This window comes from Penicillium mononematosum (assembly GCF_028829835.1).
Source record: "Penicillium mononematosum strain IBT 11891 chromosome Unknown utg000005l:1.0-9366267.0:1.0-9372171.0, whole genome shotgun sequence".
NCBI lineage: Eukaryota > Fungi > Ascomycota > Eurotiomycetes > Eurotiales > Aspergillaceae > Penicillium > Penicillium mononematosum.
In genome coordinates this window covers 4,657,263-4,678,854 of record NW_026643275.1, presented here as the reverse complement: position 1 = coordinate 4,678,854, position 21,592 = coordinate 4,657,263, and the positions used below count along the sequence as shown (strand labels likewise).

General features: G+C 48.6%; 7 protein-coding genes across 7 annotated transcripts; 4 read left to right on the top strand and 3 right to left on the bottom strand.

Annotated features, from left to right (window-relative positions):
* Positions 1–311: 311 nt before the first annotated feature.
* On the bottom strand, positions 312–5,569 carry N7519_009927 (uncharacterized protein; the record flags this gene model as incomplete). The annotated part of the gene is made up of 10 exons (XM_057296700.1): positions 312–386; positions 443–542; positions 604–654; positions 722–1,205; positions 2,175–2,707; positions 2,785–3,041; positions 3,097–3,244; positions 3,300–3,564; positions 3,617–4,389; positions 4,452–5,569. 10 exons carry the CDS (start codon positions 5,567–5,569, stop codon positions 312–314), a joined length of 3,804 nt encoding a protein of 1,267 aa, XP_057144582.1.
* A 1,058-nt stretch (positions 5,570–6,627) lies between these two features.
* On the top strand, positions 6,628–8,709 carry N7519_009926 (uncharacterized protein; the record flags this gene model as incomplete). The annotated part of the gene is made up of 5 exons (XM_057296699.1): positions 6,628–6,925; positions 6,985–7,007; positions 7,076–7,283; positions 7,357–7,632; positions 7,703–8,709. Coding segments are annotated over 5 exons (1,812 nt in total), but the record flags the coding sequence as incomplete, so codon positions are not given.
* A 372-nt stretch (positions 8,710–9,081) lies between these two features.
* Positions 9,082–13,233, bottom strand: N7519_009925 (ABC transporter B family protein; the record flags this gene model as incomplete). The annotated part of the gene is made up of 7 exons (XM_057296698.1): positions 9,082–9,188; positions 9,238–9,485; positions 9,560–10,867; positions 10,925–11,338; positions 11,388–11,823; positions 11,929–12,976; positions 13,030–13,233. 7 exons carry the CDS (start codon positions 13,231–13,233, stop codon positions 9,082–9,084), a joined length of 3,765 nt encoding a protein of 1,254 aa, XP_057144580.1.
* Positions 13,234–14,116: 883 nt separating this feature from the next.
* N7519_009924 (uncharacterized protein) lies at positions 14,117–14,646 on the top strand (the record flags this gene model as incomplete). The annotated part of the gene is made up of 2 exons (XM_057296697.1): positions 14,117–14,539; positions 14,632–14,646. The coding sequence occupies 2 exons, from the start codon at positions 14,117–14,119 to the stop codon at positions 14,644–14,646; spliced, it is 438 nt and encodes a 145-aa protein (XP_057144579.1).
* A 1,205-nt stretch (positions 14,647–15,851) lies between these two features.
* On the bottom strand, positions 15,852–17,301 carry N7519_009923 (Zn(II)2Cys6 transcription factor domain-containing protein; the record flags this gene model as incomplete). Its single annotated transcript, XM_057296696.1, has 3 exons — positions 15,852–16,547; positions 16,602–16,745; positions 16,813–17,301. Coding segments are annotated over 3 exons (1,329 nt in total), but the record flags the coding sequence as incomplete, so codon positions are not given.
* A 711-nt stretch (positions 17,302–18,012) lies between these two features.
* Positions 18,013–19,018, top strand: N7519_009922 (uncharacterized protein; the record flags this gene model as incomplete). The annotated part of the gene is made up of 2 exons (XM_057296695.1): positions 18,013–18,045; positions 18,101–19,018. The coding sequence occupies 2 exons, from the start codon at positions 18,013–18,015 to the stop codon at positions 19,016–19,018; spliced, it is 951 nt and encodes a 316-aa protein (XP_057144577.1).
* A 1,312-nt stretch (positions 19,019–20,330) lies between these two features.
* On the top strand, positions 20,331–20,861 carry N7519_009921 (uncharacterized protein; the record flags this gene model as incomplete). The annotated part of the gene is made up of 1 exon (XM_057296694.1): positions 20,331–20,861. One exon carries the CDS (start codon positions 20,331–20,333, stop codon positions 20,859–20,861), a length of 531 nt encoding a protein of 176 aa, XP_057144576.1.
* Positions 20,862–21,592: the final 731 nt, after the last annotated feature.

Here is a 21,592-nt window from a genome sequence, read left to right as displayed (position 1 = left end):
TCATTATGTAGTCAAACGTTCGGCTCCACGTAGACACAGCGTGATACCGCTGCGAAAGTGAAATGAGAGATTAACTTATGGCGAATTGCAATATCCGCTCTTGAACAATGCTATAGGCCAATTGAGGCTTGTACTGTTCAACAATAGATATTCAAATTGCTATAATATGCATTCGTAGATAGGTGAGCAGATTAGACAAACTATGGAGGACGGAGATTGGCACTGCGAGGAAGGGTACATGTGCTATCAATCCTGCGGCTTATCAATGATGCCACTGAGCGTTTCAGATAGGAGCCAGGCTGTCGCGGCCTCTACCACGGGATCTCTGTGCCATCAATCACGTTGAAGAACTTGCCCGAGGTCGTCTCCCGAGACGCATTATCAATCTGCACGAGTCAGTCTGCATCCTTCATCCTTCAAGACAGGAAAGGGCATCACTTACTAGGCCTAGAATGGCATCGATACTCTGGCGCTGGGAGTTGGGGGCCTGGGGAAGGCCCATCGCGCGGGCACCCTGGTTGCCGCTCTCCGTTTGCACGAGGCTGTTAGACGGTCAGCTGCCGTCCAAAATCTCCTATCCGGCTGGTGTCTCTGGTGGCTTACCCGGGATGCACGGCAAAGGCAATGAAGCCCTTGTTGGCGCTGTGGATGGCACTGCACGTCCGCCGGAGTTAGCCGATTCTTTCCCAGCCAGGGTAGGCTAAAGCTAGCAGCATCTTACGTGGTGAGCCAGTTCAAACCCGCCTTGGCGATTCCGTACGCCGGAACGATGTGAGTCTTGTGAAGCTCAAGCCAGCCAATCGAACCGGCAGCACTGCTGACCGATACCCACTTGGGGGCCTGGGACTTCTCCAGCAAAGGCTTGATGGCCTGGTACAGAGCCAGAGGCCCGAGCGCATTCACGGTAAACACGTCGGTCACGGTCTCGGAGCTCACCACGTCTAAGGGGATGAAGCCCTTCTCGCCGGCTCCGCCGGCATTAGCCACTACCACATCGATGTGGTCGACGTCCGTGAGAACCTTGATAGCCGCCGCAGGATCGGCCGAGTTGCTGCTTTCAATCTTTACCAGCTGTAGACGCGAGCCATCAGCCTTGGGCAAGGCCTCTAGCTCCTTGACGTAGTCTGCAGCTGTGTCGCGGACACTGGCAATGATGGTGTGCTTAGGCCGGAGTAGGAGGGTTTCCACTAACGTCCGTCCGATTCCTATCCTCCGTCAGCGCGATCCCAATACAAGTGTAGGCATGACTTGCCTCGACTAGCGCCGGTAACAAAGACGACAGTGTTGTCGGAAATAGTCATGGCTGAGGATGGATGATACAAAAGATTCCGGTGGGAGTCGTATCTGGTAGCGTAGCGTTGCGATTGGATCAATAGGCTTGATGAATGGAATAGAAAGAGAAAGAGGAGCTAGGTTCGTGTCAGCCGCCTTTAAATAGCCAGCTATGGAAGGTGTTGAGAGTTTCCCTATATGGGATTAATAATGCTTTATGCTCCCCCATGGATGCTTTGAAATCGGGACCTCAGGATGACCGATCATTGGTAGGGACATGAAATGAATCCTTGTGTAAGACTAAGAGGGAGTATGGACCACGAGCGCTGAGGCCATCCATGTTCATGCATGTCAGATTCTCAATCTCGGATTATTCTCACGACAAGCCCGGGAGCGGACTAGTATGAACCCTTCGGGCCGTCTAGTCTCTTGGTATTCGGAGTACTCCGGTATGGTTTGTCTAATTGGGAACGCCGTGCTAGTCTTCTGCACCTGGTTTGGATGAAGCAACTGTTAGGGATTACTGTTTGTAGGCGCCAAAGATCAGAGGGGAGAGAGTTGTATTAAGAAGAGAGGTGCGAGCTCCCAATCAGCTATCTACCCAGCTCAGCCTAAGACAACGAGGTATCCAAAGTAACAGCAACCATACCAGAATGCGCGGGCAAGTAGAAAGTGTGCTTTGTACGGAAGACCTAGGGTCAACAAATGAGGTATCATCCCGTCTTTTTACCGGGAAAACATAAGACCAAGTTTAAGGTCAAAAAATGCCAGCTTGATATGGTCTACTTTTAAGATCATGTTGGAGAATTCCTCAAAAAAGGGATACTACCCTGTCTGTGACCATGTTATCTGTAGATATTTAAACGACAACCCGCAATTAGGCTCTCACTTTGACCTCTTACGACTCGATCTTTTCTTCCCATCCTTTGTCTTCGAAGTAGACTTTCCTTTACGCTTTTTCTTCCTATCCTCCTCTGATGAAATCAAGTCCGATTCAGGCTCGGAGCTCTCATCGCTTTCAGCATGTCGAAGGTCTGGCTCACTGGACTCTTCGTTATCCGATGATGTACTCGAGTCCGAATCAGTGTCTGAAGGCTGCGTTTCCTTGAACAGCCCTCTCTCAGGCCCTCGGCCTTTGGAAGGACGGCTCGGCTGCCCAAACGCATATACTGAGCGACCCGGATCCGTGTTGGGTACCATGGGCACCACCATGGGTTGGCTCTGGAAGTTATCGGCGCGCCAGCGATGCTCTTCGGCAAGTTGTGAATCATTCTTTCCCTGGCTGAGGGAGAGGAGGTATCTGTCGAATTCCTCGGCGGCGGCGGCGACTCGGGTGAATTGTTCCTTACCGAGGATGATATAACTTGGTCGTTTGTTTTTCCGTGCGTCGAAGGCAGCCAGAGCAACGGCTGTCTGGAATGCGTTGCGAATTTGTCTACAAATAAAGGGCTTTGATCAGCATAAAGTTTTTGGTTGAGTGTGTAAAATGAATGATGGCAAGTTGTACAGTACCTTCCATTCCAGTTGAGCAGGTTCTTATCTTTGATCTCCTTGAAATGTTCTTTTGCGAACCGGATGATTTCTTTCTCCCGGATATCGAAGTCCGGATTCTGCGCCTCGAACTCCTCCCTGATCCGCCTGATGTTGTTCTTCCATATCTGGATGGATGTTTTCTTGTCCAGTTTCGGATAATACAAACTGACATGGATTCGGGACTTGAATGCCCGGTCGATTTGGCCGACGCGATTTGTGGTCAGGAATAGGATCCCCTATCTGGGTTAGGAGAGACTCATAAAGTATCATTGCTGGATGTGTTAAACTTACACTGTAGTATTCCAAGGTTCGAAGGAAAACTTCGTAATGGAATTTGCAATTAATATCATCTATATAATCAACAAACGGAGGGACGGACCTACCTGAAACAATAGCATTGCGAGGGAGGTCGGTATCATTGCGTCGCTTAAGAAAAACACTATTGTGAAATTAGCAAGGCCTTGATGAAGAACTTGAGGAAGGATGCAACAAACTCGGCTTCGTCAAGAAGGAGAACGCATCCCCATTTATGAGCAAGCTGGAAGTTCCGCTCCAAGTTCTTCTCCACAAATTCAGCGTTGTCTCCTATGTCACCACATGTGACTGGGAAAAGAGGCCGTTTGGTATGATCGGCAACGCATTCAGCTGTACTAGTCTTGCCAACTCCCGGTTCGCCGTGCAGCAAAATAATCAGACCCTTACCTTTGCCCTGAATAAGGTCGACAGATGGCAGAGAACCCCCCTCGCCCTTCAGACTTGCTTGGGATACTCTCATGATTTTCAACCATAGCCAAGACTGTTTCTTTAATACTGTCATTGATAACCAAGTTTTGCCACCCATCGGTATACTGAACATCGCTAATGCTCTCGATATCGAACGTTGCCCATTTGCGAGAACGGAGAACAAACCCATAGACCTTAAAGGGAAGTAGGGCCTTCTGGTCTCGGGTCAAGTCTTCCACATATCCCGTGGAGTCAATTAAGCTCCCATTCAGGACTTTGAATTCCTGTTCTTCTTTCTCATCGATGCCGTAGTCTGGGGCAATCCAGTCGTTCCCACAGCAGCCTTCTGAGCCACATGGAATACAATGGAAATAACCCAAATTCGTCTCCCGGGCGTCATGGTCGACTAGACTATCCAGTCCAATCTGTGGTTTGTTGTCTGACATCTCTAGAAACGCCAGTTGGAAATCAATGATTACCTGGGATTCCACTTGTTCCGGATGCTTATCCAGGGTTAACCCACGGTATTGCTTATGTGCTGTCTTTTGTGGGTTCGATAAAACTGCGAAGTTTTCACCTCGGGTGACCATCGCTTCACGAATGCTTTCATGGTCCGGATCGCATTGCAATGGATATACCGGGAGAGCAGTCATATCTCGCTCACCTTCATACTTCCGGATCTGGAATGTACGGTTTACTGGGCCATATTGGGTCCCATCAAAGTCGATGTAGAAGCACTCCATTATGAAACTTCCCGGGGAGTATCCTTGGTCCTTCAATTTGACCCCAGCATAGTTTGCCGGGGGGTCAGCCACGATGGAGTAAAGCGGTCTCCCTCCCGTTACCCGAATCACCCGGTATCTAAAATTCGCGTTAGCAATCCACCATCCATCATATGATTCCGATTTAGTCGGAAGGCTCACAGTTGGATCTGTTTTGTAGCGGGAGTGCGGACGGTGGTGCCTGGTCGAAACAGATGCCAAAGATCACAGAATGCTACTTTGCGAGCCGTGCCCTTCTCAAAATCCTCCCTTAACTTGAAGACACGACCTAAATGATTTGCCATAAATTCATTCAATAACCGTAGATGTTCAAGGGCCTTTGGACTCTCCGTTTCTTTTAATGGGCCAAGTGCCGTTGAAGGGACTTGACTTTCAGCTGTGCTGTCACGATGGATCTGTTCGAGTTTCTTTTGATGTTCCAAGAGCTCCTTCCAGAACAGAGTCAACAGCTTAAAGGGCCTCATGAAGGTGACTTTATGCTCGTGGGGACCGCGCGACGGGAGCTGGTCTGTAACTTCATTCAAAACCTTCAAAAGAATTGGCGAGCGAAGCCGAATCTGAAACATAGGAAGGCTGGCCTCTTTGCCATCAATGATCACTTTGTTCCCAGCGCCAACCCCGGGGGACTGTTTTGTCGTTACCGATCGCGCCCCTCTGAACGATAGAGGTTCTTCGATTAGAGTCTCAATGATGCTCTGTGGGCTGTTGTCGATTTCCGGGACGTGCTTCCACTCGCCTTTCGAATCAGGTACGTCGCATGCAACGGAGTACTCTTGCCAGCTGAGCCATTTGGTGGTAGCCTCGCTATCAGGCACCTTGCTTTTGTTATAATTGGTAGGGTCCAGTTTCTGCGGTCCAAGAATTGCAGCCTCGAGTGCCTCAAGACGGTCGTGAAAGAGTCGATGGAGCATTGCCTCGTGAAAAAGTCGCGCTGGGACGTCTTGAATCCGCTCTTGTAAAGGACGTTGCTCAACGAGCGTGGTGACTCTGTTCCAGTGTTCAACCAACCATGGAGCATCTTTCGCATCCTCGAGTCGAGGTTCTGCTTCATTCCTCTCATTGAGTTGGGCATTTTGAGGTTCATTCTCTGTCTTGCTAGGCCGACCGTTCTCCGCCGAATCAGAGGATAAAGAGGAAGACGGGGTGCTTGTTTCAGTCTGAGACGAGACTGTGTTGCTGTCCACGGCGGGTGTGAAGACACTCGGTTCGGAAGACAGAAAGGAGTGAGGATTTACACTGTCGACGATCGCTGTTGCCATGATGCGAAAGCTCCTGCAATGCTTCTTGAGCCTTCGAAAGACGAGGAAATTCCGAGATCACTGAGTTGGTCACTAAGTTGCGCCTGTGATACTCTGGTCAGTTTACCTCACATATACACGCGCTGTACTGTAACAGGTGTCAGCGCGTCAGCCTTGCTTTAAGGCAGCTGAAAATCTCACCCCGCCAGAAAGACTTTTGCTTTTTATGCTCGGACATCCTTTTCGACAAGTAATATTTTGGGCTCGAACTGTTTGCCTATCTCCCAGCGCCTAGTGCTGCAACTAGTACAATATAGGGATTAGCCGGACCAGAGGAAACCACCTGGACGGGGAAGTTCTATTTTGGTAGTAGCGCCCCATCGGCATATACACGTGTCTCCACTAGACACAAATCCTTCCTAATTGTTCCTTTGCCATCCCTCCTGGCCCTTGCTCGCCATCAGCAAATACTTGTCAGCTTTCTCCCCTCTAGCGTGGTGCGATGAACTGCGATCGAATGCGCTCGCCCCCAAGCCGCGCTATATTTAGTTTGAGTGTCAGCAAAGGACGTGGAAATGATCTTGACAGGGAGTACTTGGGGCTTCGGGCCAATGATTGATCTGATGTTATCCCTCAAGCGTTGGAGCGCCCAACAGCCTGAAGGCAACCTGCCTACCCCTCACCATTCTTCCGCTTAGTGGTCGGAGTTGACCTGATTCTTGAGCTGGCAGGGTCATAGGAGGGTTTGGTCACTCCATCAGCTAAGTAGTAAGATCATCTTTGCGTTTTCTTCAGGCAACATAGGCCACGAACAGGATGGCAAAACAACCCGTAACCAAGTTCCCAGTTCGTCATTCAACAAATATCCCCGCGAGCTTCATTGAGAATCACCAAACCACTGCCGAAGACGAAGAAAAAAATCAAATTTGTTCATCGCATCAACTCCTTCCTTCCCGAGAAGGACGCAGCTCAGGATGAGCTAGAGTGTAAGCAACGAATGTGTGTGTATTCACCTTCCGCTCATCATATGCCGAAAATCCCGGAACCTATCACTTATTATCGAGGATTCTGTTGTTAGTGAGGAGTCTTTCAAAAGTACGACCAACAATGTTCAGGCCTTAAATGAGGCACTAGAGGCTTTCCGCCTGAAATTGTGCAAACCTGGCCAATTCCAAGTCAGCCAGCCTATGCCATCAGGCCAGAAAGTACACTGGTCGGATGTGATGAAGGAGCTGCAAAATGCCCAGAACTACTACAAGACCCGTCATGGAGGTGGACCGATTGGCAAAGCGCTTTCCAAATTCGTGAGATATACGGAGTCGCTGAAGGGGTGGTTAGACCTGCTTCCTGCTGGGGATTATGGGTCTACTATATGCGGTACGTATGCACCTATCATATTCGACACGATCGATGCTAAGCGCCCGAGGATTGTACAGGAGGACTCAAGCTATTGTTATCGGTATGGCGACAGGAACATTCCAAACTGAATTGATTCTCAACTTCCAAGCTCCGACTGACGCCATTTAGGCCCTTGATGAAACTCACAAGCTGGATAGCTTAGTTTTTGTGGCACTGTCGGACATACCCGAGATATTGTACGAAGCCCGGTTCTACCTGGATGCGTACAGAGTTCCTAGGTTGAGTATTAATATGCTGGAAAAGATGGCTGACCTATGTAACCACGTTCTTATTGTGCTGCGGGAAATTGTTTATTACTGTCTCGAATCAAAGTCTAGTAAGTACACATATTTGCTCTTCTCTAGGAAGGTCGCGTCTCTAATTTTCTTTTTTTTTCAATCTTTGCATAGAGCATTTTATTTCGACGGTCTTCAAGGGGCTGAATTCGAAAGACTCTCTACGACAGACGATTTCCGACCTCAGGGAGCGCGCCACCTCTCTTTCTCGAGAGGCAGAGCTCACGAACCATCAAACTATACAGAATATTAGCGAAGATATTCAAGGCATCAAGCAGAGTTCTCACATAGAAGGTAGTCGCACGGACATTTATGTCAATCTATACGTGCTCTATTCTGGACACCCATCTCTCGATAGCAAAGGCGAACTTCTGTCCGACAGTATGGATGGTCAGTATTATGCAACTGTCAAACTTCTTTACAAGTTTTATGAAATCTGAACGTGGAAAATGAAAACTAGCGTCCCCTCGATTGTCTCTCGCCGGCGTCCAACTTCAAAACTCCATCAGTGCAAACTCTTCCCCAGGGCTCCAGCCTTCGCGGAGTCCATCCATAACCGACCTACCAGATCTAAGAGATTTGCTCACCCTATGTGTCAATTCTCAATCTAATGATCATTTAAATGTTCCCCAACGGACTCATCGCCGACATCAATCTTTCCCCAAGCCCGAGGAGCCCCTGATCACCACCGAAGGCCTTTTGCACCTCCTCGCATTCGACGAAACCAAGGTTGCCAGCGACCGGGGCACAAACGTTCACCCAAGCAGGTTCGACAAGCGCGAATCCCAAAAACTTCCCTTCATTACGAGATCCACCCAGTTTCAAAACTGGATCAACAAGACCGAGGGGAAAAACGCCTCCCTACTCGTTCAAGGTCACTTCGACTCTGAAGATGGCACGTCGGCTTTGACACACCTCTGCGCAAGGATCGCTTACGAGTCCGCTCCCGATCCCAAAGTACTGATTCTCACTCACTTTTGCTCGCTCCACACGGCCAGTCGCGCGGAAATCGGTCGCCGGGCTGGTGCCACGGGGTTAATCGCCAGCTTAATCGGTCAGCTTCTCTCCTACGACACCCATCGAGTCCAATTTGATCTATCGCAAATCACGAAACATGCATTATCACGGATCGAGGAGTTTTCATTGAAGAAACTGTGCAGGCTCTTCGAGATGCTCATCGCCCAGGTTAAGAGGGGAATCACGATTATCTGCATTATTGACAATATCTCATCGTATGAGACGGACGAAGCGGTGGGTGATCTGGAGAGGTTGGTCCATTGTCTGCAAACCTGGGTCATACGGGCAAATCAGACTTCGTCGAAGCCAAGGATGAAGTTGTTAATCACCGACACGAACCAGACCACCCGGGTTTACCGGTATTTTCAACAAGATGATATTCTGGACCTTGAAGGTGAATCGGGGGATGATTGGGAGGATGACTCTGAGGAGGACAGCTGGATAATATAATCGGGGAGGGGCCCACCGTTCGCAAATTGGTATTATTAGTACAGCATAGATAGTATGGTCTTGTTTAGCTGATGCGACTACTACCATTTGGTGGTTTTGCAAAGGTCGGCATTCATAGACCATTTTCAAGGTCCACTCTGAGTGTATTCAATTAGTACGGCACGTGGATCAAAGCCATAGTTCTGTGTTGACTGGACGGAAGAATTATGATGGACGGTGAAATCCGTTGACTGCAGCTGCGACGGTGTAGATATTTCACGATATCTGGCTATGCTCGATAGCAGTTTCGTTTTGGAATTGTCTTATTTCCGACTTCCTCTGCACGTGTACGAATATTCTTATATATTAAATCGTAGTCTACGTTTTCTGGTCTCAAATGTTCTCCAAGCTCTGTAGCTTGACCAATTCGAAGTATATTCCCCCCAGCCCCATTAACTCCTGGTGCGTCCCCTGTTCCACAACATTGCCTTCGTGCAGCACTTGGACCGGTTAGTCCAGTTATCAAATAGAATTGAGACCTGTTCTCACCATAAATACAATCGGCCTTCTGTACCGTACTTATGCGATGCGCAACAGCGACTGTCGTTCGGCCTTGAGCTGCGGCATTCAGTGCATCCTGGACGACCTTTTCCGACTCCGAGTCGAGCGCGGAAGTGGCCTCGTCCAGGAGGAGTATGCGTGGATCACGGAGAAGCGCTCGCGCTATAGCTATCCGCTGTTGCTGCCCGCCAGAGAGCATGCTGCCTCTCGCGCCTATAACCGTCGAGAAACCATCACTAAGCGGAACGTTAGTATGCCTTCGTTCGAATCCAACAGACAAGAAAAGGCTGTAAGGGAAGAGGTGGCTTACGGTAGGGAGACGATGAAGTCGTAGATGTTGGCGTCCTTGCATGCTTGGATGACTCTCTCCTCGGAAAGATTATCGTCGTCGGTCCCGATGATGATATTCTCCCTAATTGTTCCGTGGTATAGTGTCGGCTCTTGACTAACTAGAGCAAGATGGCTCCTGTAGCTCTTGACATTCAACTTTGAAATGTCTTTTCCATCAACCAAGATTTCTCCGGCTTCTGGATCGAAGAACCGCTCCAATAAAGAAATGATGGTGCTCTTCCCACATCCACTTGCCCCGACAAGACCTATATATTGTCCCGTTTGTACACTTAAGCTGATGCCATTCAGAACCACTCTCTCCGGTCGGTTAGGGTATCGGAAATAGAGATTTCGTATCTCTAAGCTGCCATCCATTTTCGGTAACTGCTCACCAGTCTCTTGATGGGCGTCAATGGTGACAGGTCGACTTAGCAGCGTTTTGATATCTTGGGCTGCTTGACGGGATTTGCTCATATCTGGCGCAAAGGAGAAAATCGCTCCGGCGCTGAATGCGCCGGCGATAACCGCAGCGTAAGCAATAAAGAACTGCACCATTGAATAGCCTTCGTGGATGACCAGACTTCCTCCATACCAAAAGGCTAGCGCGATGCAGAGAAAGTTGGCCGACTGGGAAGCCGCATAAAACATGGATAACTTTAGCGTTACAATGACTGACTTTTTTCGTTGCGTTTCCAGTATGGTGTGGTACTCCTTTTGCACATGGGTCTCGAGATTTAGCGATGCAACCGTCTTGATAGCAGAGCTTGCCTCACAAGCATAGGTTGCTGAGGCGGCATATGCAGCCTTTGACTGTTGAGCAATTTCCCCAAGGAGTTTCAGTCGGACGAGACCACAAGTAAGAACGATGGGAATAGTTGCGGTACAGACGAGTCCCAGCTTCCAACCTATAGCAATCGACAAAGCCACTCCAGCAACCAATGTCGTCGAGACAATGAATATAGAGCCCAGTGTGACTCCACTCATCCCAGCAAGGTTGGTAGCATCCGTGGATAATGCCGCTGTAAGCGAACCGGCCGAGAAAACAGGTTTGTCGAACATGAAGATATCCTGATGGAGAATTGCGCGGAAGGAAGAATCTCTGGCACGGTGAATCAAGCGCTCGGAGCAGTAGGCAAAACAAAGACCTGATGCTCCCCACCCCAGAAATGCAGTACCTCCCAGCATCAGATACATCAAGCTCCAGAAGTTGACATCATGGCGGAGCTGTCCATACATATTCGGAGGCAGGGATAATGCCGCGATAGCTTTGCCGTAGAATACAGCCTGCCTGGTGGGATACTAGTCAGCATCAATACTCCGCACACCGCATGATGAGGAGTCTTACGTGGGGTTTCCTGCGCCTGTAATGACCGAAAAGAACAGGCCCCAAAGCATTGTGAATGTTTCTTGTTTGTTGAAGTTGGCGACGAACTTGATCAACTCCCATAAGGAGTATCTGCCGTCAGCCTTGCCGTCTGAATCTCCCTCCTGGCCTTCAGAAACTGGGTCCTGGTCAATTTGGTACGCGTGCTTGTTGGACTCATTTCCCTCATCTTTCGAACCGGGGAGTTCCGCATCTACATCGAACGTGGACTTTTCTTCACTGGGGCCATCATCTCTCTCCGTGGACATGCGCTGCTTCTCCACCAACTCGTAATACACTGATCGTTTCTCAAGTAGGTCGCTGTGGGTTCCTTGCTCAACAACACCCCCGTGAGACATAACAACAATGTTTTCTGCCGCCTTGATAGTAGATAGTCTGAAAAGTGATCAGCGTGTGTCGCCAATATTAAACGAAAAACGCATACCGATGACTGATTGTGATCGTTGTCCGACCTTTAGCAGCAACATCGAGCGCCGCCTGTACCAGCCTCTCGGCCTGGGCATCGAGAGCCGAAGTAGCCTCATCCAGTAGCAAGACTTTTGGATTGCTAATAATAGCCCGTGCGATGGCGACTCGTTGCTTTTGTCCCCCCGAAAGCAAGGAGCCCCTTTCTCCGACACTGGTGTGGAAGCCCTTCGGCAAGTCGGAGATGAAATCAAAGCAGTTCGCCTTCTTGGCGGCATTGAAGATAAGGCTTTCTATCACATCAGGAGGGGAATTTTCGTGCTCGGTGCCGACCAGACCAAATCTGATATTTTGGAATACAGTTGTGGCGAAGAGTGTGGGCTGCTGTGTCACGATTGCTATTTGTTGGCGATACCACTGCAAATTAAGAGACGCGATATCGTGGCCATCGAGTACTATTGTGTCAATATTAGCACGGTTCGTCGCGCACAGGAAAGACCTCTCACAAATTTCGCCGTTTAGTGGTTCATAAAATCTTTCAATCAAGCCTGCTAACGTACTTTTCCCACAACCAGAGGCACCGACAATGGCCGTCGTCTTGCCAGCTGGAAATCGAAGATTCACATCATCTAAAGTGAGGACATCCGGTCTCGAGGGGTAAACATAGCGAATGCTCTTGAGCTCAATCGTCCCGGACACAGCTTCCAGTCTTCTTCCTGCGGTGGAGGATGGATCCAGTGGTGATTCCCTAGATACTGTTGCAAGAATCTTTCCTGTGGCTGCTATACCGGTTGAAAACGCTTGGAAGTTGGGTGCTATGTTACCGAATGTGAACGCTCCGGTCAAGGTAGCAAGGAGGATGGTGATCAGCGCCCCCAGCTCCACGTCTCCAACAACCAGATAACAAGATCCTTGCCAAAATGTCAGTCCATAGGTCCAGAAGATGACACCATTCATGACGGCCATCATGGCCGCAAGAGCAATGCGACTTCTAAGACCATATTTCTCGGCCTGGGTGAGAAACTTTTGGTACCGATCGGCCAATTTGTCTTGAATCCCGAACGCAGTTACGTGCCTGATTGAACTGATGGCTTCCTCCGCAGCTGTCGATCCGTCTGCATATGCCGCCAGTGACTTGTGGGTATACTTGACCATGAATGAAGAGAAGAAACTCATTGATCCAGTTTCTGCGACATAGGCCGATATCAGAATAAGCGCCATACGCCAACTTTTCACGAAACTGATGATGAGCGCTGCCCCGAAGTTGGAACAGGAGTACAAAGTCAGAGATAGCTTGCCGGTCAACGAATCTTGGATCAGATTCATGTCCGAGGTGATTCTGGTTGTGATCTCTCCAGCTCCTAGGACATCGAAGAATGCGATGTTTTGGCGAAGGATAGCGGCGAGGTATTTCTCTCGAAGTCTTTGGGTGATCTTTTCTCCTCCAACCATGAATCCGGCTGTCGAGATGTAGACCGAAACAAATTGTCCGATGGCGATATAGACATAGTAAAGGGCGAATTTCGCGACCAGGGATGAAAGGTGCGATCCTGAAGACGTTCCAATGAAGAACTCTTTGAATGCTTGAGCCAAGCCTCCCAAAAGGAGCTATATGAGGGATATCAGCTTGGGGGGTAGAATACCGGCGGAGAGCAGCTCACAAAGGACACAGGTTGAAGGGCACCCCCAATGATGGCTGCAATTGAGCTGATAACCAGAAGAAGTAATTCATAGGGTGTTGTGCATGTATACAAAAGAGCCAAGCGGCTCATCTGCGACTCTGGAATGTCGATTTGTCGCCTAAGGACCTCTTTTTCATCGTCCTTTAACTCCAGACGGAGCGTCCCGGGAGAAGAGACCCGCATTTTCCTGACATGCTGATTTCACCTTCGGAAGTGGGTTTGTCGACAACCGCTTGCCAGAGGCATTGCAACAAGCGGGTGGTCAAGATGAAGTATTGATTCCAATGCCATCTCTTGGTATGTTGGACCAATTAAAAGCAGCCATCACCGGCCACTCATCATGACTCATATCACACTATCATGCACTTAATTGTGCCATCCGAGAAATCAGCAAATAAAGGGCTCGCGGCAAGTACCCTGGTCCCGGCGACATCCAGATAAAGTAACATAATGTGGGGCCGAGTCAACTGCCCGCAACGCGAACCCACCGAATAAAGCCCACTCCGAGAATTGGAGTGTAAATTGTTTGCTGAATATGGCTCGACATGTAAGGACTCGTTCTAAATTGCAATCTACTCCACAAAGCCACCCACACATACAAGGATTCGGCAGTAACGCTTAGGATCCTCCAGATGCGCCATAGATTCAGGTCCAATCATCGGTAGCAGGACCGACGGACTCCGCTCCCCTAGCTCCGCAGCCCATAGCCAGGATTAGGGGATCCTTGCTCTCCATTACCACGACGGGTGAATGTTTGAAAAGACGCGCCAAGTCGAACCACCATATCGCAGAAGGCCGTCACATGACCTAGGGCAAAAAGGTACAGTTTACACCCTAGGCATCAATTATATGCAAACATTGCAAACCTTCCAGCGACATCTTTTCAAGATCACGTGTACCCTATCTAGAATTTCTTGAGCCATCACCTTATCTCGTGTCACCGCTGGGTTTATTGCCGTTAATACATCCTCGACCTTTATCACTCTCGCGCCTTTCACGACTAATCTCTTCCCAGTGATCCACCTTTTCTTCCCAATTATCCTCCTGTCGACCCTATTCGCACATTATGGATCACACGCGCGATCCCTGTCCCTGGGTTGCCCTGAGCGACTTTGGCGGTGCCTTCGCTATGGGTGCTATTGGAGGTGCTGTCTGGCATGGTGTTAAGGGATTCCGCAACAGCCCGTACGGTGAGCGCCGGATAGGTGCCCTCACAGCAATCAAAGCCCGCGCCCCCGTTCTCGGCGGTAACTTCGGATGTTGGGGAGGTCTTTTCAGTATTTATGACTGTTCAATTAAGGGTATCCGCAAGAAGGAAGATCCCTATAACGCTATCATTGCTGGTTTCTTTACTGGTGGCTCCCTTGCTATCCGTGGTGGTTATAAGGCCGCCCGAAACTCCGCTATTATGTGTGCCGTCTTCCTCGCTGTCATCGAGGGTGTCGGTATTGGTTTCCAGCGCATGATGGCCGATAACACAAAGCTCGAGGTATGTTGAATTTTTGATCTTCCGAGTATACAATTGGATGTGTCTGCTAACCATGGACATTATTAGCTTCCTCCCCTCCTGCGTCGGAGCAGAAGGCCCACGCTTGAATTCCCTCCTCGGTTCATATCTTCCTTCGATCACCATCAACACATCCTCCCTTCTACCTTTGTCTTCATAACAACATCTTCGCATCGATACTCTCTCTCCTCAGGCGTTCGGTTGATATCATTGTTCCTAAACGACATAGCACAGAGGCTCCCGTTTTGTTCCTACTTTCCCCCTCGCTTTTAATACCGCGCCCTACGGTGTCGAAGCATTGTACATTAAAGACCGAAAATTCATGCTCACGGCTGGTTCTAAGACTGGTATATGTCTTTTCATGGCCGGGTGGCTAAACCACAAAATTTCGTTAACATTTGTTTTCTTCGCCCTTTAGATAACTGATGAAATAGACAATACAAGCCGCATGTCGCTCGCGATCCTGCTAATAACCCGTGGACCGAATAGTGCTCACAGATAGCAATGCGTAGTCTATCATCTGCGCCTCTTCGATCAGCTCTCAATCACTACGACGTAGATCGGGATGCCAACTGTATGTAGTTTATGGACCCACTTGTTGTATGGTCCTCCAAGGCTGAGGCCGCAGGACTCTACCCGGATCGCTGAAGGCGGTCACTTTAGTACTTCAATATTTGAAGTCGAATTTGGAATACCAAGTGCTAGTTATATGCTATAATTGCTATAATCAGCGACTAAGTGGTCAATAACATAATGCATTCGCTGACCCACTACCGGGTACCGCAAATCCAGCTGATACCGGCCTTTCTCAAGGACCCGTCTCCATTTATCTTAGAAAATGGCCCGGCTAGGCAATTCATGGATGCTGTTATTATAACCCGCCAGAATTCACTCAAGTAAAGACGGGAATCCTTCGGTATCTCGCCGAGTCCTCGCCTCCGGTCTAATACTAACTGCTGTCATTGCAGTCGTCCGAAGAGCACTCGCTTATGGTAGTGCCAGACCTACCACACGGGACACATTTTCTTGTTTCCCGGCCTATTAAATCCTATTTGGGCATTCGCTCTGGGGCTCAGGCTTGTAGAACTCTCACATTGTGGGTATTTTACGGATGCCGCAATAAGATCCATGGATATCCCAAACTCAGCATGGCATGTCGCTTTTGTCACACGAAACCTGGATTTGCAATCAGATTTGCAATCATTGTTCACTTTCATTCTATTACTTTGCTGCTAGCACCGATCAGGCGTGGTATTCAAAATCTTTTTCGAAAAAGTTGCTTAAAAGGGTTCGCCTAGCGAAGATTCTGCATCACGATACCCTTCGTAAAAGTAAAACTTTCTTCTCCTAGGATCTCAAATGCTGGAGATGACCAGTCTTGGATGAGAGTATCTCTATCTGTAAGTCCCAGCAGTGATTGCAATAGAGTGGTTGTGAAGAAAAGGGCTGCCGATAGTGGTAGAGAGGTAGCAGGCACTTGTTCCAATTTGAACATGAAAGGGAAGCTGCTGTAGATCTCCTGCGACAGGAGCGGAATAGCAGCATATGACCGGGCATGTTGTAATTTGAAAATACCGTCTGGGAGCATTGCGGGGACCATGATGTCGCAATTGTCGATGATTAACCGGTTGGCTAGAATGCGGGCTAGGCGATAGTAGTTCCACATTCGAGCATACCAAACGTCCTGGTAAATGTATTGTGGCCCTTTAGGAAGCTCCTGATACGCCCACGACGCAGGCAATGAAGCTGCCCAGTTTCGGAGGGTTTGATCACTTTTTATAGCGATTTCAACTAGCTGGCCAGGTGGGAAAAAGCTCTGGTTGGCCAACACACGAATATTCACCAAGGTACTCAGAATAGCAAAGAGTCTCATTGCTGACAACAAGGGATCCTCGTCGGCTTGTGAGGTATTCGATGACGCTCCAAAGCGACCTGGTAATTCCAGTAAGAAGTGCGGAACCGTCTTGCCACTGATAAGACACGCCAGTGTCTTGACAGTACGAGTAGTTAGTACATTCCTTGCTCTAATGGCATACCAACGTACTGTGGTGTAACATATCTCTATAATTTCTTTCACCGGTGAGACTGGTAGACCGTTTGTAGAACACAAATAGCCCAAGAATGCAGCAGCGCCGTGAACATGCTTTTGCCAGGCATATGAAGAGGAGTGTCTATCACATGTTATCATCTGCAACACCAACCATCCGTCAGTCCGATGGGTAAAGTTGTATTAGTAGGATTTCAGAACACAGAACCTCGAAGATAGACAAAATGAAACTTCCAGCTACAGATTGTTCAATCCCACCGCTCTGATGGCCAATGGTTGCTTTAGTGAGGATCTTTATAGCAAGGTTGTATTTTCTGCGCGCCAGATCCATCATATCGGGATCTTTGTGGACAACAGCGAGTGCAGCGAGGCCAACAGAGGTGAGGCTGACAGTGACGGAAGATGGGTGCTCCGCACCGGAGTCCATCCACTTCTTGCATTCTCCACCCAAAATCGCAAAGTTGTCAGAAAATACTTTTTGTGCAAGTTCTTCGACGTTAAGTGTGGATTTGGTTACGACTGGGCTCCAACACGTGGTATGCTTGTTAACCATGGTCCGCCTAGTACTTGAAGCATGCAACCTTCGAACTGTCGATTTGGTCTGATCGCGAAAAAGCAGATCTGACTGAGACCTATAACCAGTACAGTCTAGACCAGCTCGGGCGCACTGGCTGCATCTTGGTCGGAGGAGGTTGCACTATGGAGAGGTTAGCGTGGCGAACAAAGCTGATGAGAGTGTTTTGGAAGTGGTGAGCAAACCTTGATTCTCCTAGATCTACAGTTCCCACAAGCCGGGCTAGCTCTGGCAGACGCCATGGATGGTGGCAGAATGAGGTTCCAAAAATGATCCAGTAAAGAACGTTGCGACGGTACCAGCACTGCCTCTTGGGCACCAAAAACTGGTCAGTTGACAGATACGAAAATGACCGACGGTGTATCTTTTATGCGGCTCGAGACATTAGAGAGACGGTCAGATATATTGCGAGTCTTGAGTTGATCTTGAGTGTCCAGGCGAGGGTGGAGTAAGAACAAACGGCTCCTGATTGGCTAAGCTTATAACGCTAATCCACGACTGACTTACCTAAATGGGAATGGTGCGAACCTTGCTGTTGCCTTCCCGCTGATCTCCGAGACAGCCATGGAAGTGGGATAGCCTTGCACTATACTACGATTGACTTGTCTGAATGGGAATAGAGTGTACAGTGGGGTCTGATTATTTGCTATTTCATGAATGAGTTGCCCAATATAGACACCGCCGATGATCCTACACAGGACTATATATTCTGTCACATTTCTAGCTAAGAAAGATGGCGAGACTGTCTTCGATATTGTTATCGCATTGGAAATATATTTCTCTTCCTTGTGTCACCCCATATAAAATTCGCTTGAAGCATCACGTCCATCTAGTATGGAGCCTATCCGGAATGTCGCACTCTTAGGGGTTAGTTTCCTGCTACGAAATATCTTCGTTTGTTATACTGATACGCGGTCAACAGAAAGGATGGCTGGGATCTGCAATCTTGGAGCAGCTCGTGAATACTGGCTTTCAAGTCACAGTGTTGAGTCGCGCAGCTCGCTCTATGGATGAACCGCCTTCCAGCACCAAGACTGTGCAAGTCGATTATTCATCTATCAACAGTCTTGTAGCTGTTCTCCGGGGCCAGGATGCTGTTGTATCTACTGTCGGAACATCTGGTATTAGCGTACAGAAGACGGTCATCGATGCCAGCATCCAGGCTGGCGTTAGACGCTTCATCCCTTCCGACTTTGGGGCGCTTACCACCAGACCTGGAGCTGAGACACTTCCACTAAACGCTTTATGGATAGACATCCAGAAGTACCTCAAAGAAAAGGCGCTGAGCGGACAGATCGAGTACACACTCTTTGCTGTTGGCCCCTTCTTGGAATTCGTCATGTCGATGCCGTTTTTAACCGATCCGCAGACTCAAACTGCCCCAGTCTATGACAACGGTGTGCATACTTTCAGCTCAACTAGTGTGTCGAGTGTTGGGAAAGCCGTTGCTGGTGCTTTGAAGAATGCTACTGAGACCAAAAACCGCCTGGTTAGCGTCCACGACATTGTCCTGACTCAAAACAAAGTCTTGAATTTGGCAAAGAGGTACTCGCGGCCTGATGACAAATGGATCGAGAATCCAGTGGACGCAGCGACTGAGCTTGAGACAATTCTCGAAAATACCAAGCAGAGTGGCCTGGACCTCTTCAAAACACTTGCGCTGCTGAAAGCTGCGCTTTTGGGTGGCAAATTCGAAGCCGAGTTCAAGATTTTGGATAATGACCTTGTTGGAGTGCGCCTTCTCTCCGATAAGGAATTTGAGAAGATATTTGCCACGGCTTTCAAGACAGGCCAGATGATTGCACAAGAGGACCTTCAGGCAAATGTTGAGGGGATTTGAGACGAGGCTTAGCAAGAAGTTGAAAAAAATGTCGCAGATGTTATTACGTAGTGTCTTCTATTTGTGTGGTTCCTGTGACCGAGTGCTCTGAAGAACGGATGCGAAGAGAAGAGATTCATTTTTATTTTATTTTACATTTTCTTTCGGATGTTCCCCTTAATACAGCCAGCAAATGTTCCTGGTCTGGTAGGACTTCGCCATAGGCACCATTTTACGAGGGGGATAACCAAGGAAAGGTAGGAAAGGCGAGAAGCTTAGACCCAATTGTCCGACACACCCACTTGCCCCAGGTGGCAAAGTACTCCGCAACCCCTTGCACTTTTAATATCATTGAACGAGGCTTAACGAGAAACAAGCACTGGCTAATCATTTTGGCGCCCACTGTCAAAACGATAGCTCCACAAAATATCGTGGCAACAAAGGTGGCTGAGTTGGTGGATTATATGGACCGATTTGGACCCTTGAATGGATAGAACATACGATGTTGGACAAAAGACCAGAGCGTTGAACATAAAAGAGCATATCTTTTGGAGAAGTTACTCGAGCTCTTCAGTAGTAGATAGTTAACATCCGGAAGTCATATCATCAACGTTTTAATAACCAGCTGCTTTGGTTGTAGATTTCTCTAGGCGAAAAGGACAATGCCCAGGTGAAAAATCGCCACAGGTAACTGACGTAAAATGCGTCTCTATTATATTGCCGGGCAGCTGCGGATGAATGGATACATAATCCTGGGGGCCATGAAGAACTGATGTCAGGGTACCCATTTTTTTTCCTATCGGATTTGTTTCGGACTGGAAACGAAGTGTTCTATTTGCGAACCGAACTCGTTGAATGATTGGATTGATCTGAAGTTCAAGAATCGAAATTCTAGAAAACGCCAAGTCCACTCGCAAGACGATGACGAAGTGTTCAACTTTGGAAGATGACGAAGCGTTCGAGACCGTTTGTGGAAACCTCAGCCGCATGGTTTGATTGGCTGGTTGCGCTCGGAAGCCAACCTTATTGACTGAACCCGCATCTATAATTGTAGTTTATCCACACCCTACTGGGCACCTTTTGGTCCTCTCACAAAGTTTCATCCTCATCCGGACGACTCCACCAGGCGCAATAAAAAGATGGACATCCGCAGATATGGCTTCCTTTTTCTTTCTTTCTTCAAACACATTCATTGATCCTTCAAGTCACTCTCTTCTTGAAGTCATTCATTCATTCGAGGTTGATCCTCAATTACTGTCACTTTAGTATCTCTGTAAACCAGTGAACTACTTTGTCTTACCACATTCACTCCCTCAATTTACAATCTTCCATCATGACTTTCAACGTCTTCCTTACCGGCCTTCTCGCTGCCACCGCTGCTGCCCTCCCCCACTCCGCTCGATCCGGAGAATCCGGCGCCGTTGAGACCCGCGACTCTGGCAGTGGCGGTCTTCAGATCGTCAACAACATGGGTACCGACGTCTACCTGTGGACCACCGCATCCGACCCTGGCAGCATGAAGACTCTCAGCACTGGAGGTGACTACAGCGAAGACTGGACCACCAACTCCAACGGTGGCGGTATCTCCATCAAGATCTCGACCAGCGAGTCTCAGGATAGCGTTCTTCAGTTCGAATACACCCAGGATGGCGAGAAACTGTTCTGGGACATGTCCTCCATCGATCTCGACGAGACTTCCGACTTTGTCAAGTCTGGTTTCACTGTTCAGCCCAGTGACTCGAGCTGCAAGTCGGTTTCTTGTGCCGCTGGAGATGCGAACTGCAAGGATGCCTACCAACTCCCGGATGACGTGAACACCTACTCTTGCGCTCTGAGCGCTGGTTTCACCCTTACTCTGGGATAGGTTATCCTTTTTCTTTCCTTCTTAAAACCGGCAGGACCGATGGAATTTTGATTTTTTGATTTTTCTTTATGATTTGCAGAACATTACTGCCTTGGGTTTGTTGACACACTCTTGGATATGTACATAAACTTCTGCAGAAGTCAATATTTACTATGTAGCAGTGAGCTTATCAAGTATCACTAGCACAATACAAGAATGTGTTTGAAAAAAGAAAACATATCTCGGCTCTCTGGGTGTAGGTGTGTAGGTGTGACTTGACGTTCGTCTTGTTCGCCCTGAGCGTCTCGACAAAATTCCTTGCTATTGTCATTAACCTATCGGGGGCTTCGTAGCCGTTTCTATGAATCGCGGGCAGCGAATTTGGGTTCAATAACATTCACGGGACTTGCGAAGTTTTAAGATACATATGTAAGATACAAATGCAAGCTGTTGTTGAGGCTCTGAATTGAACATATACTAGGCCTTGCTTCTCCCCTCCCCAGAACTGAACTATCCTCCTTTCTTCTCTCTCACCCTTCCCAATAGCAGATAGGTCAGCCATGGTTGTTCTCACCTTTCGCTCCCTATAGCCTATCGTTGTTGATGGACACAACCACTTTCGACTTTTGCTTCCTGTCAAATAACCTTACTACGGTCACGTCACTTACACAAGAGGGGCCTTTTACCCCTTTTAACCCAGCCAGTTCATAGAAGAGGCATACTCGATTGCCACTCGAATGAGTATTTGTCCA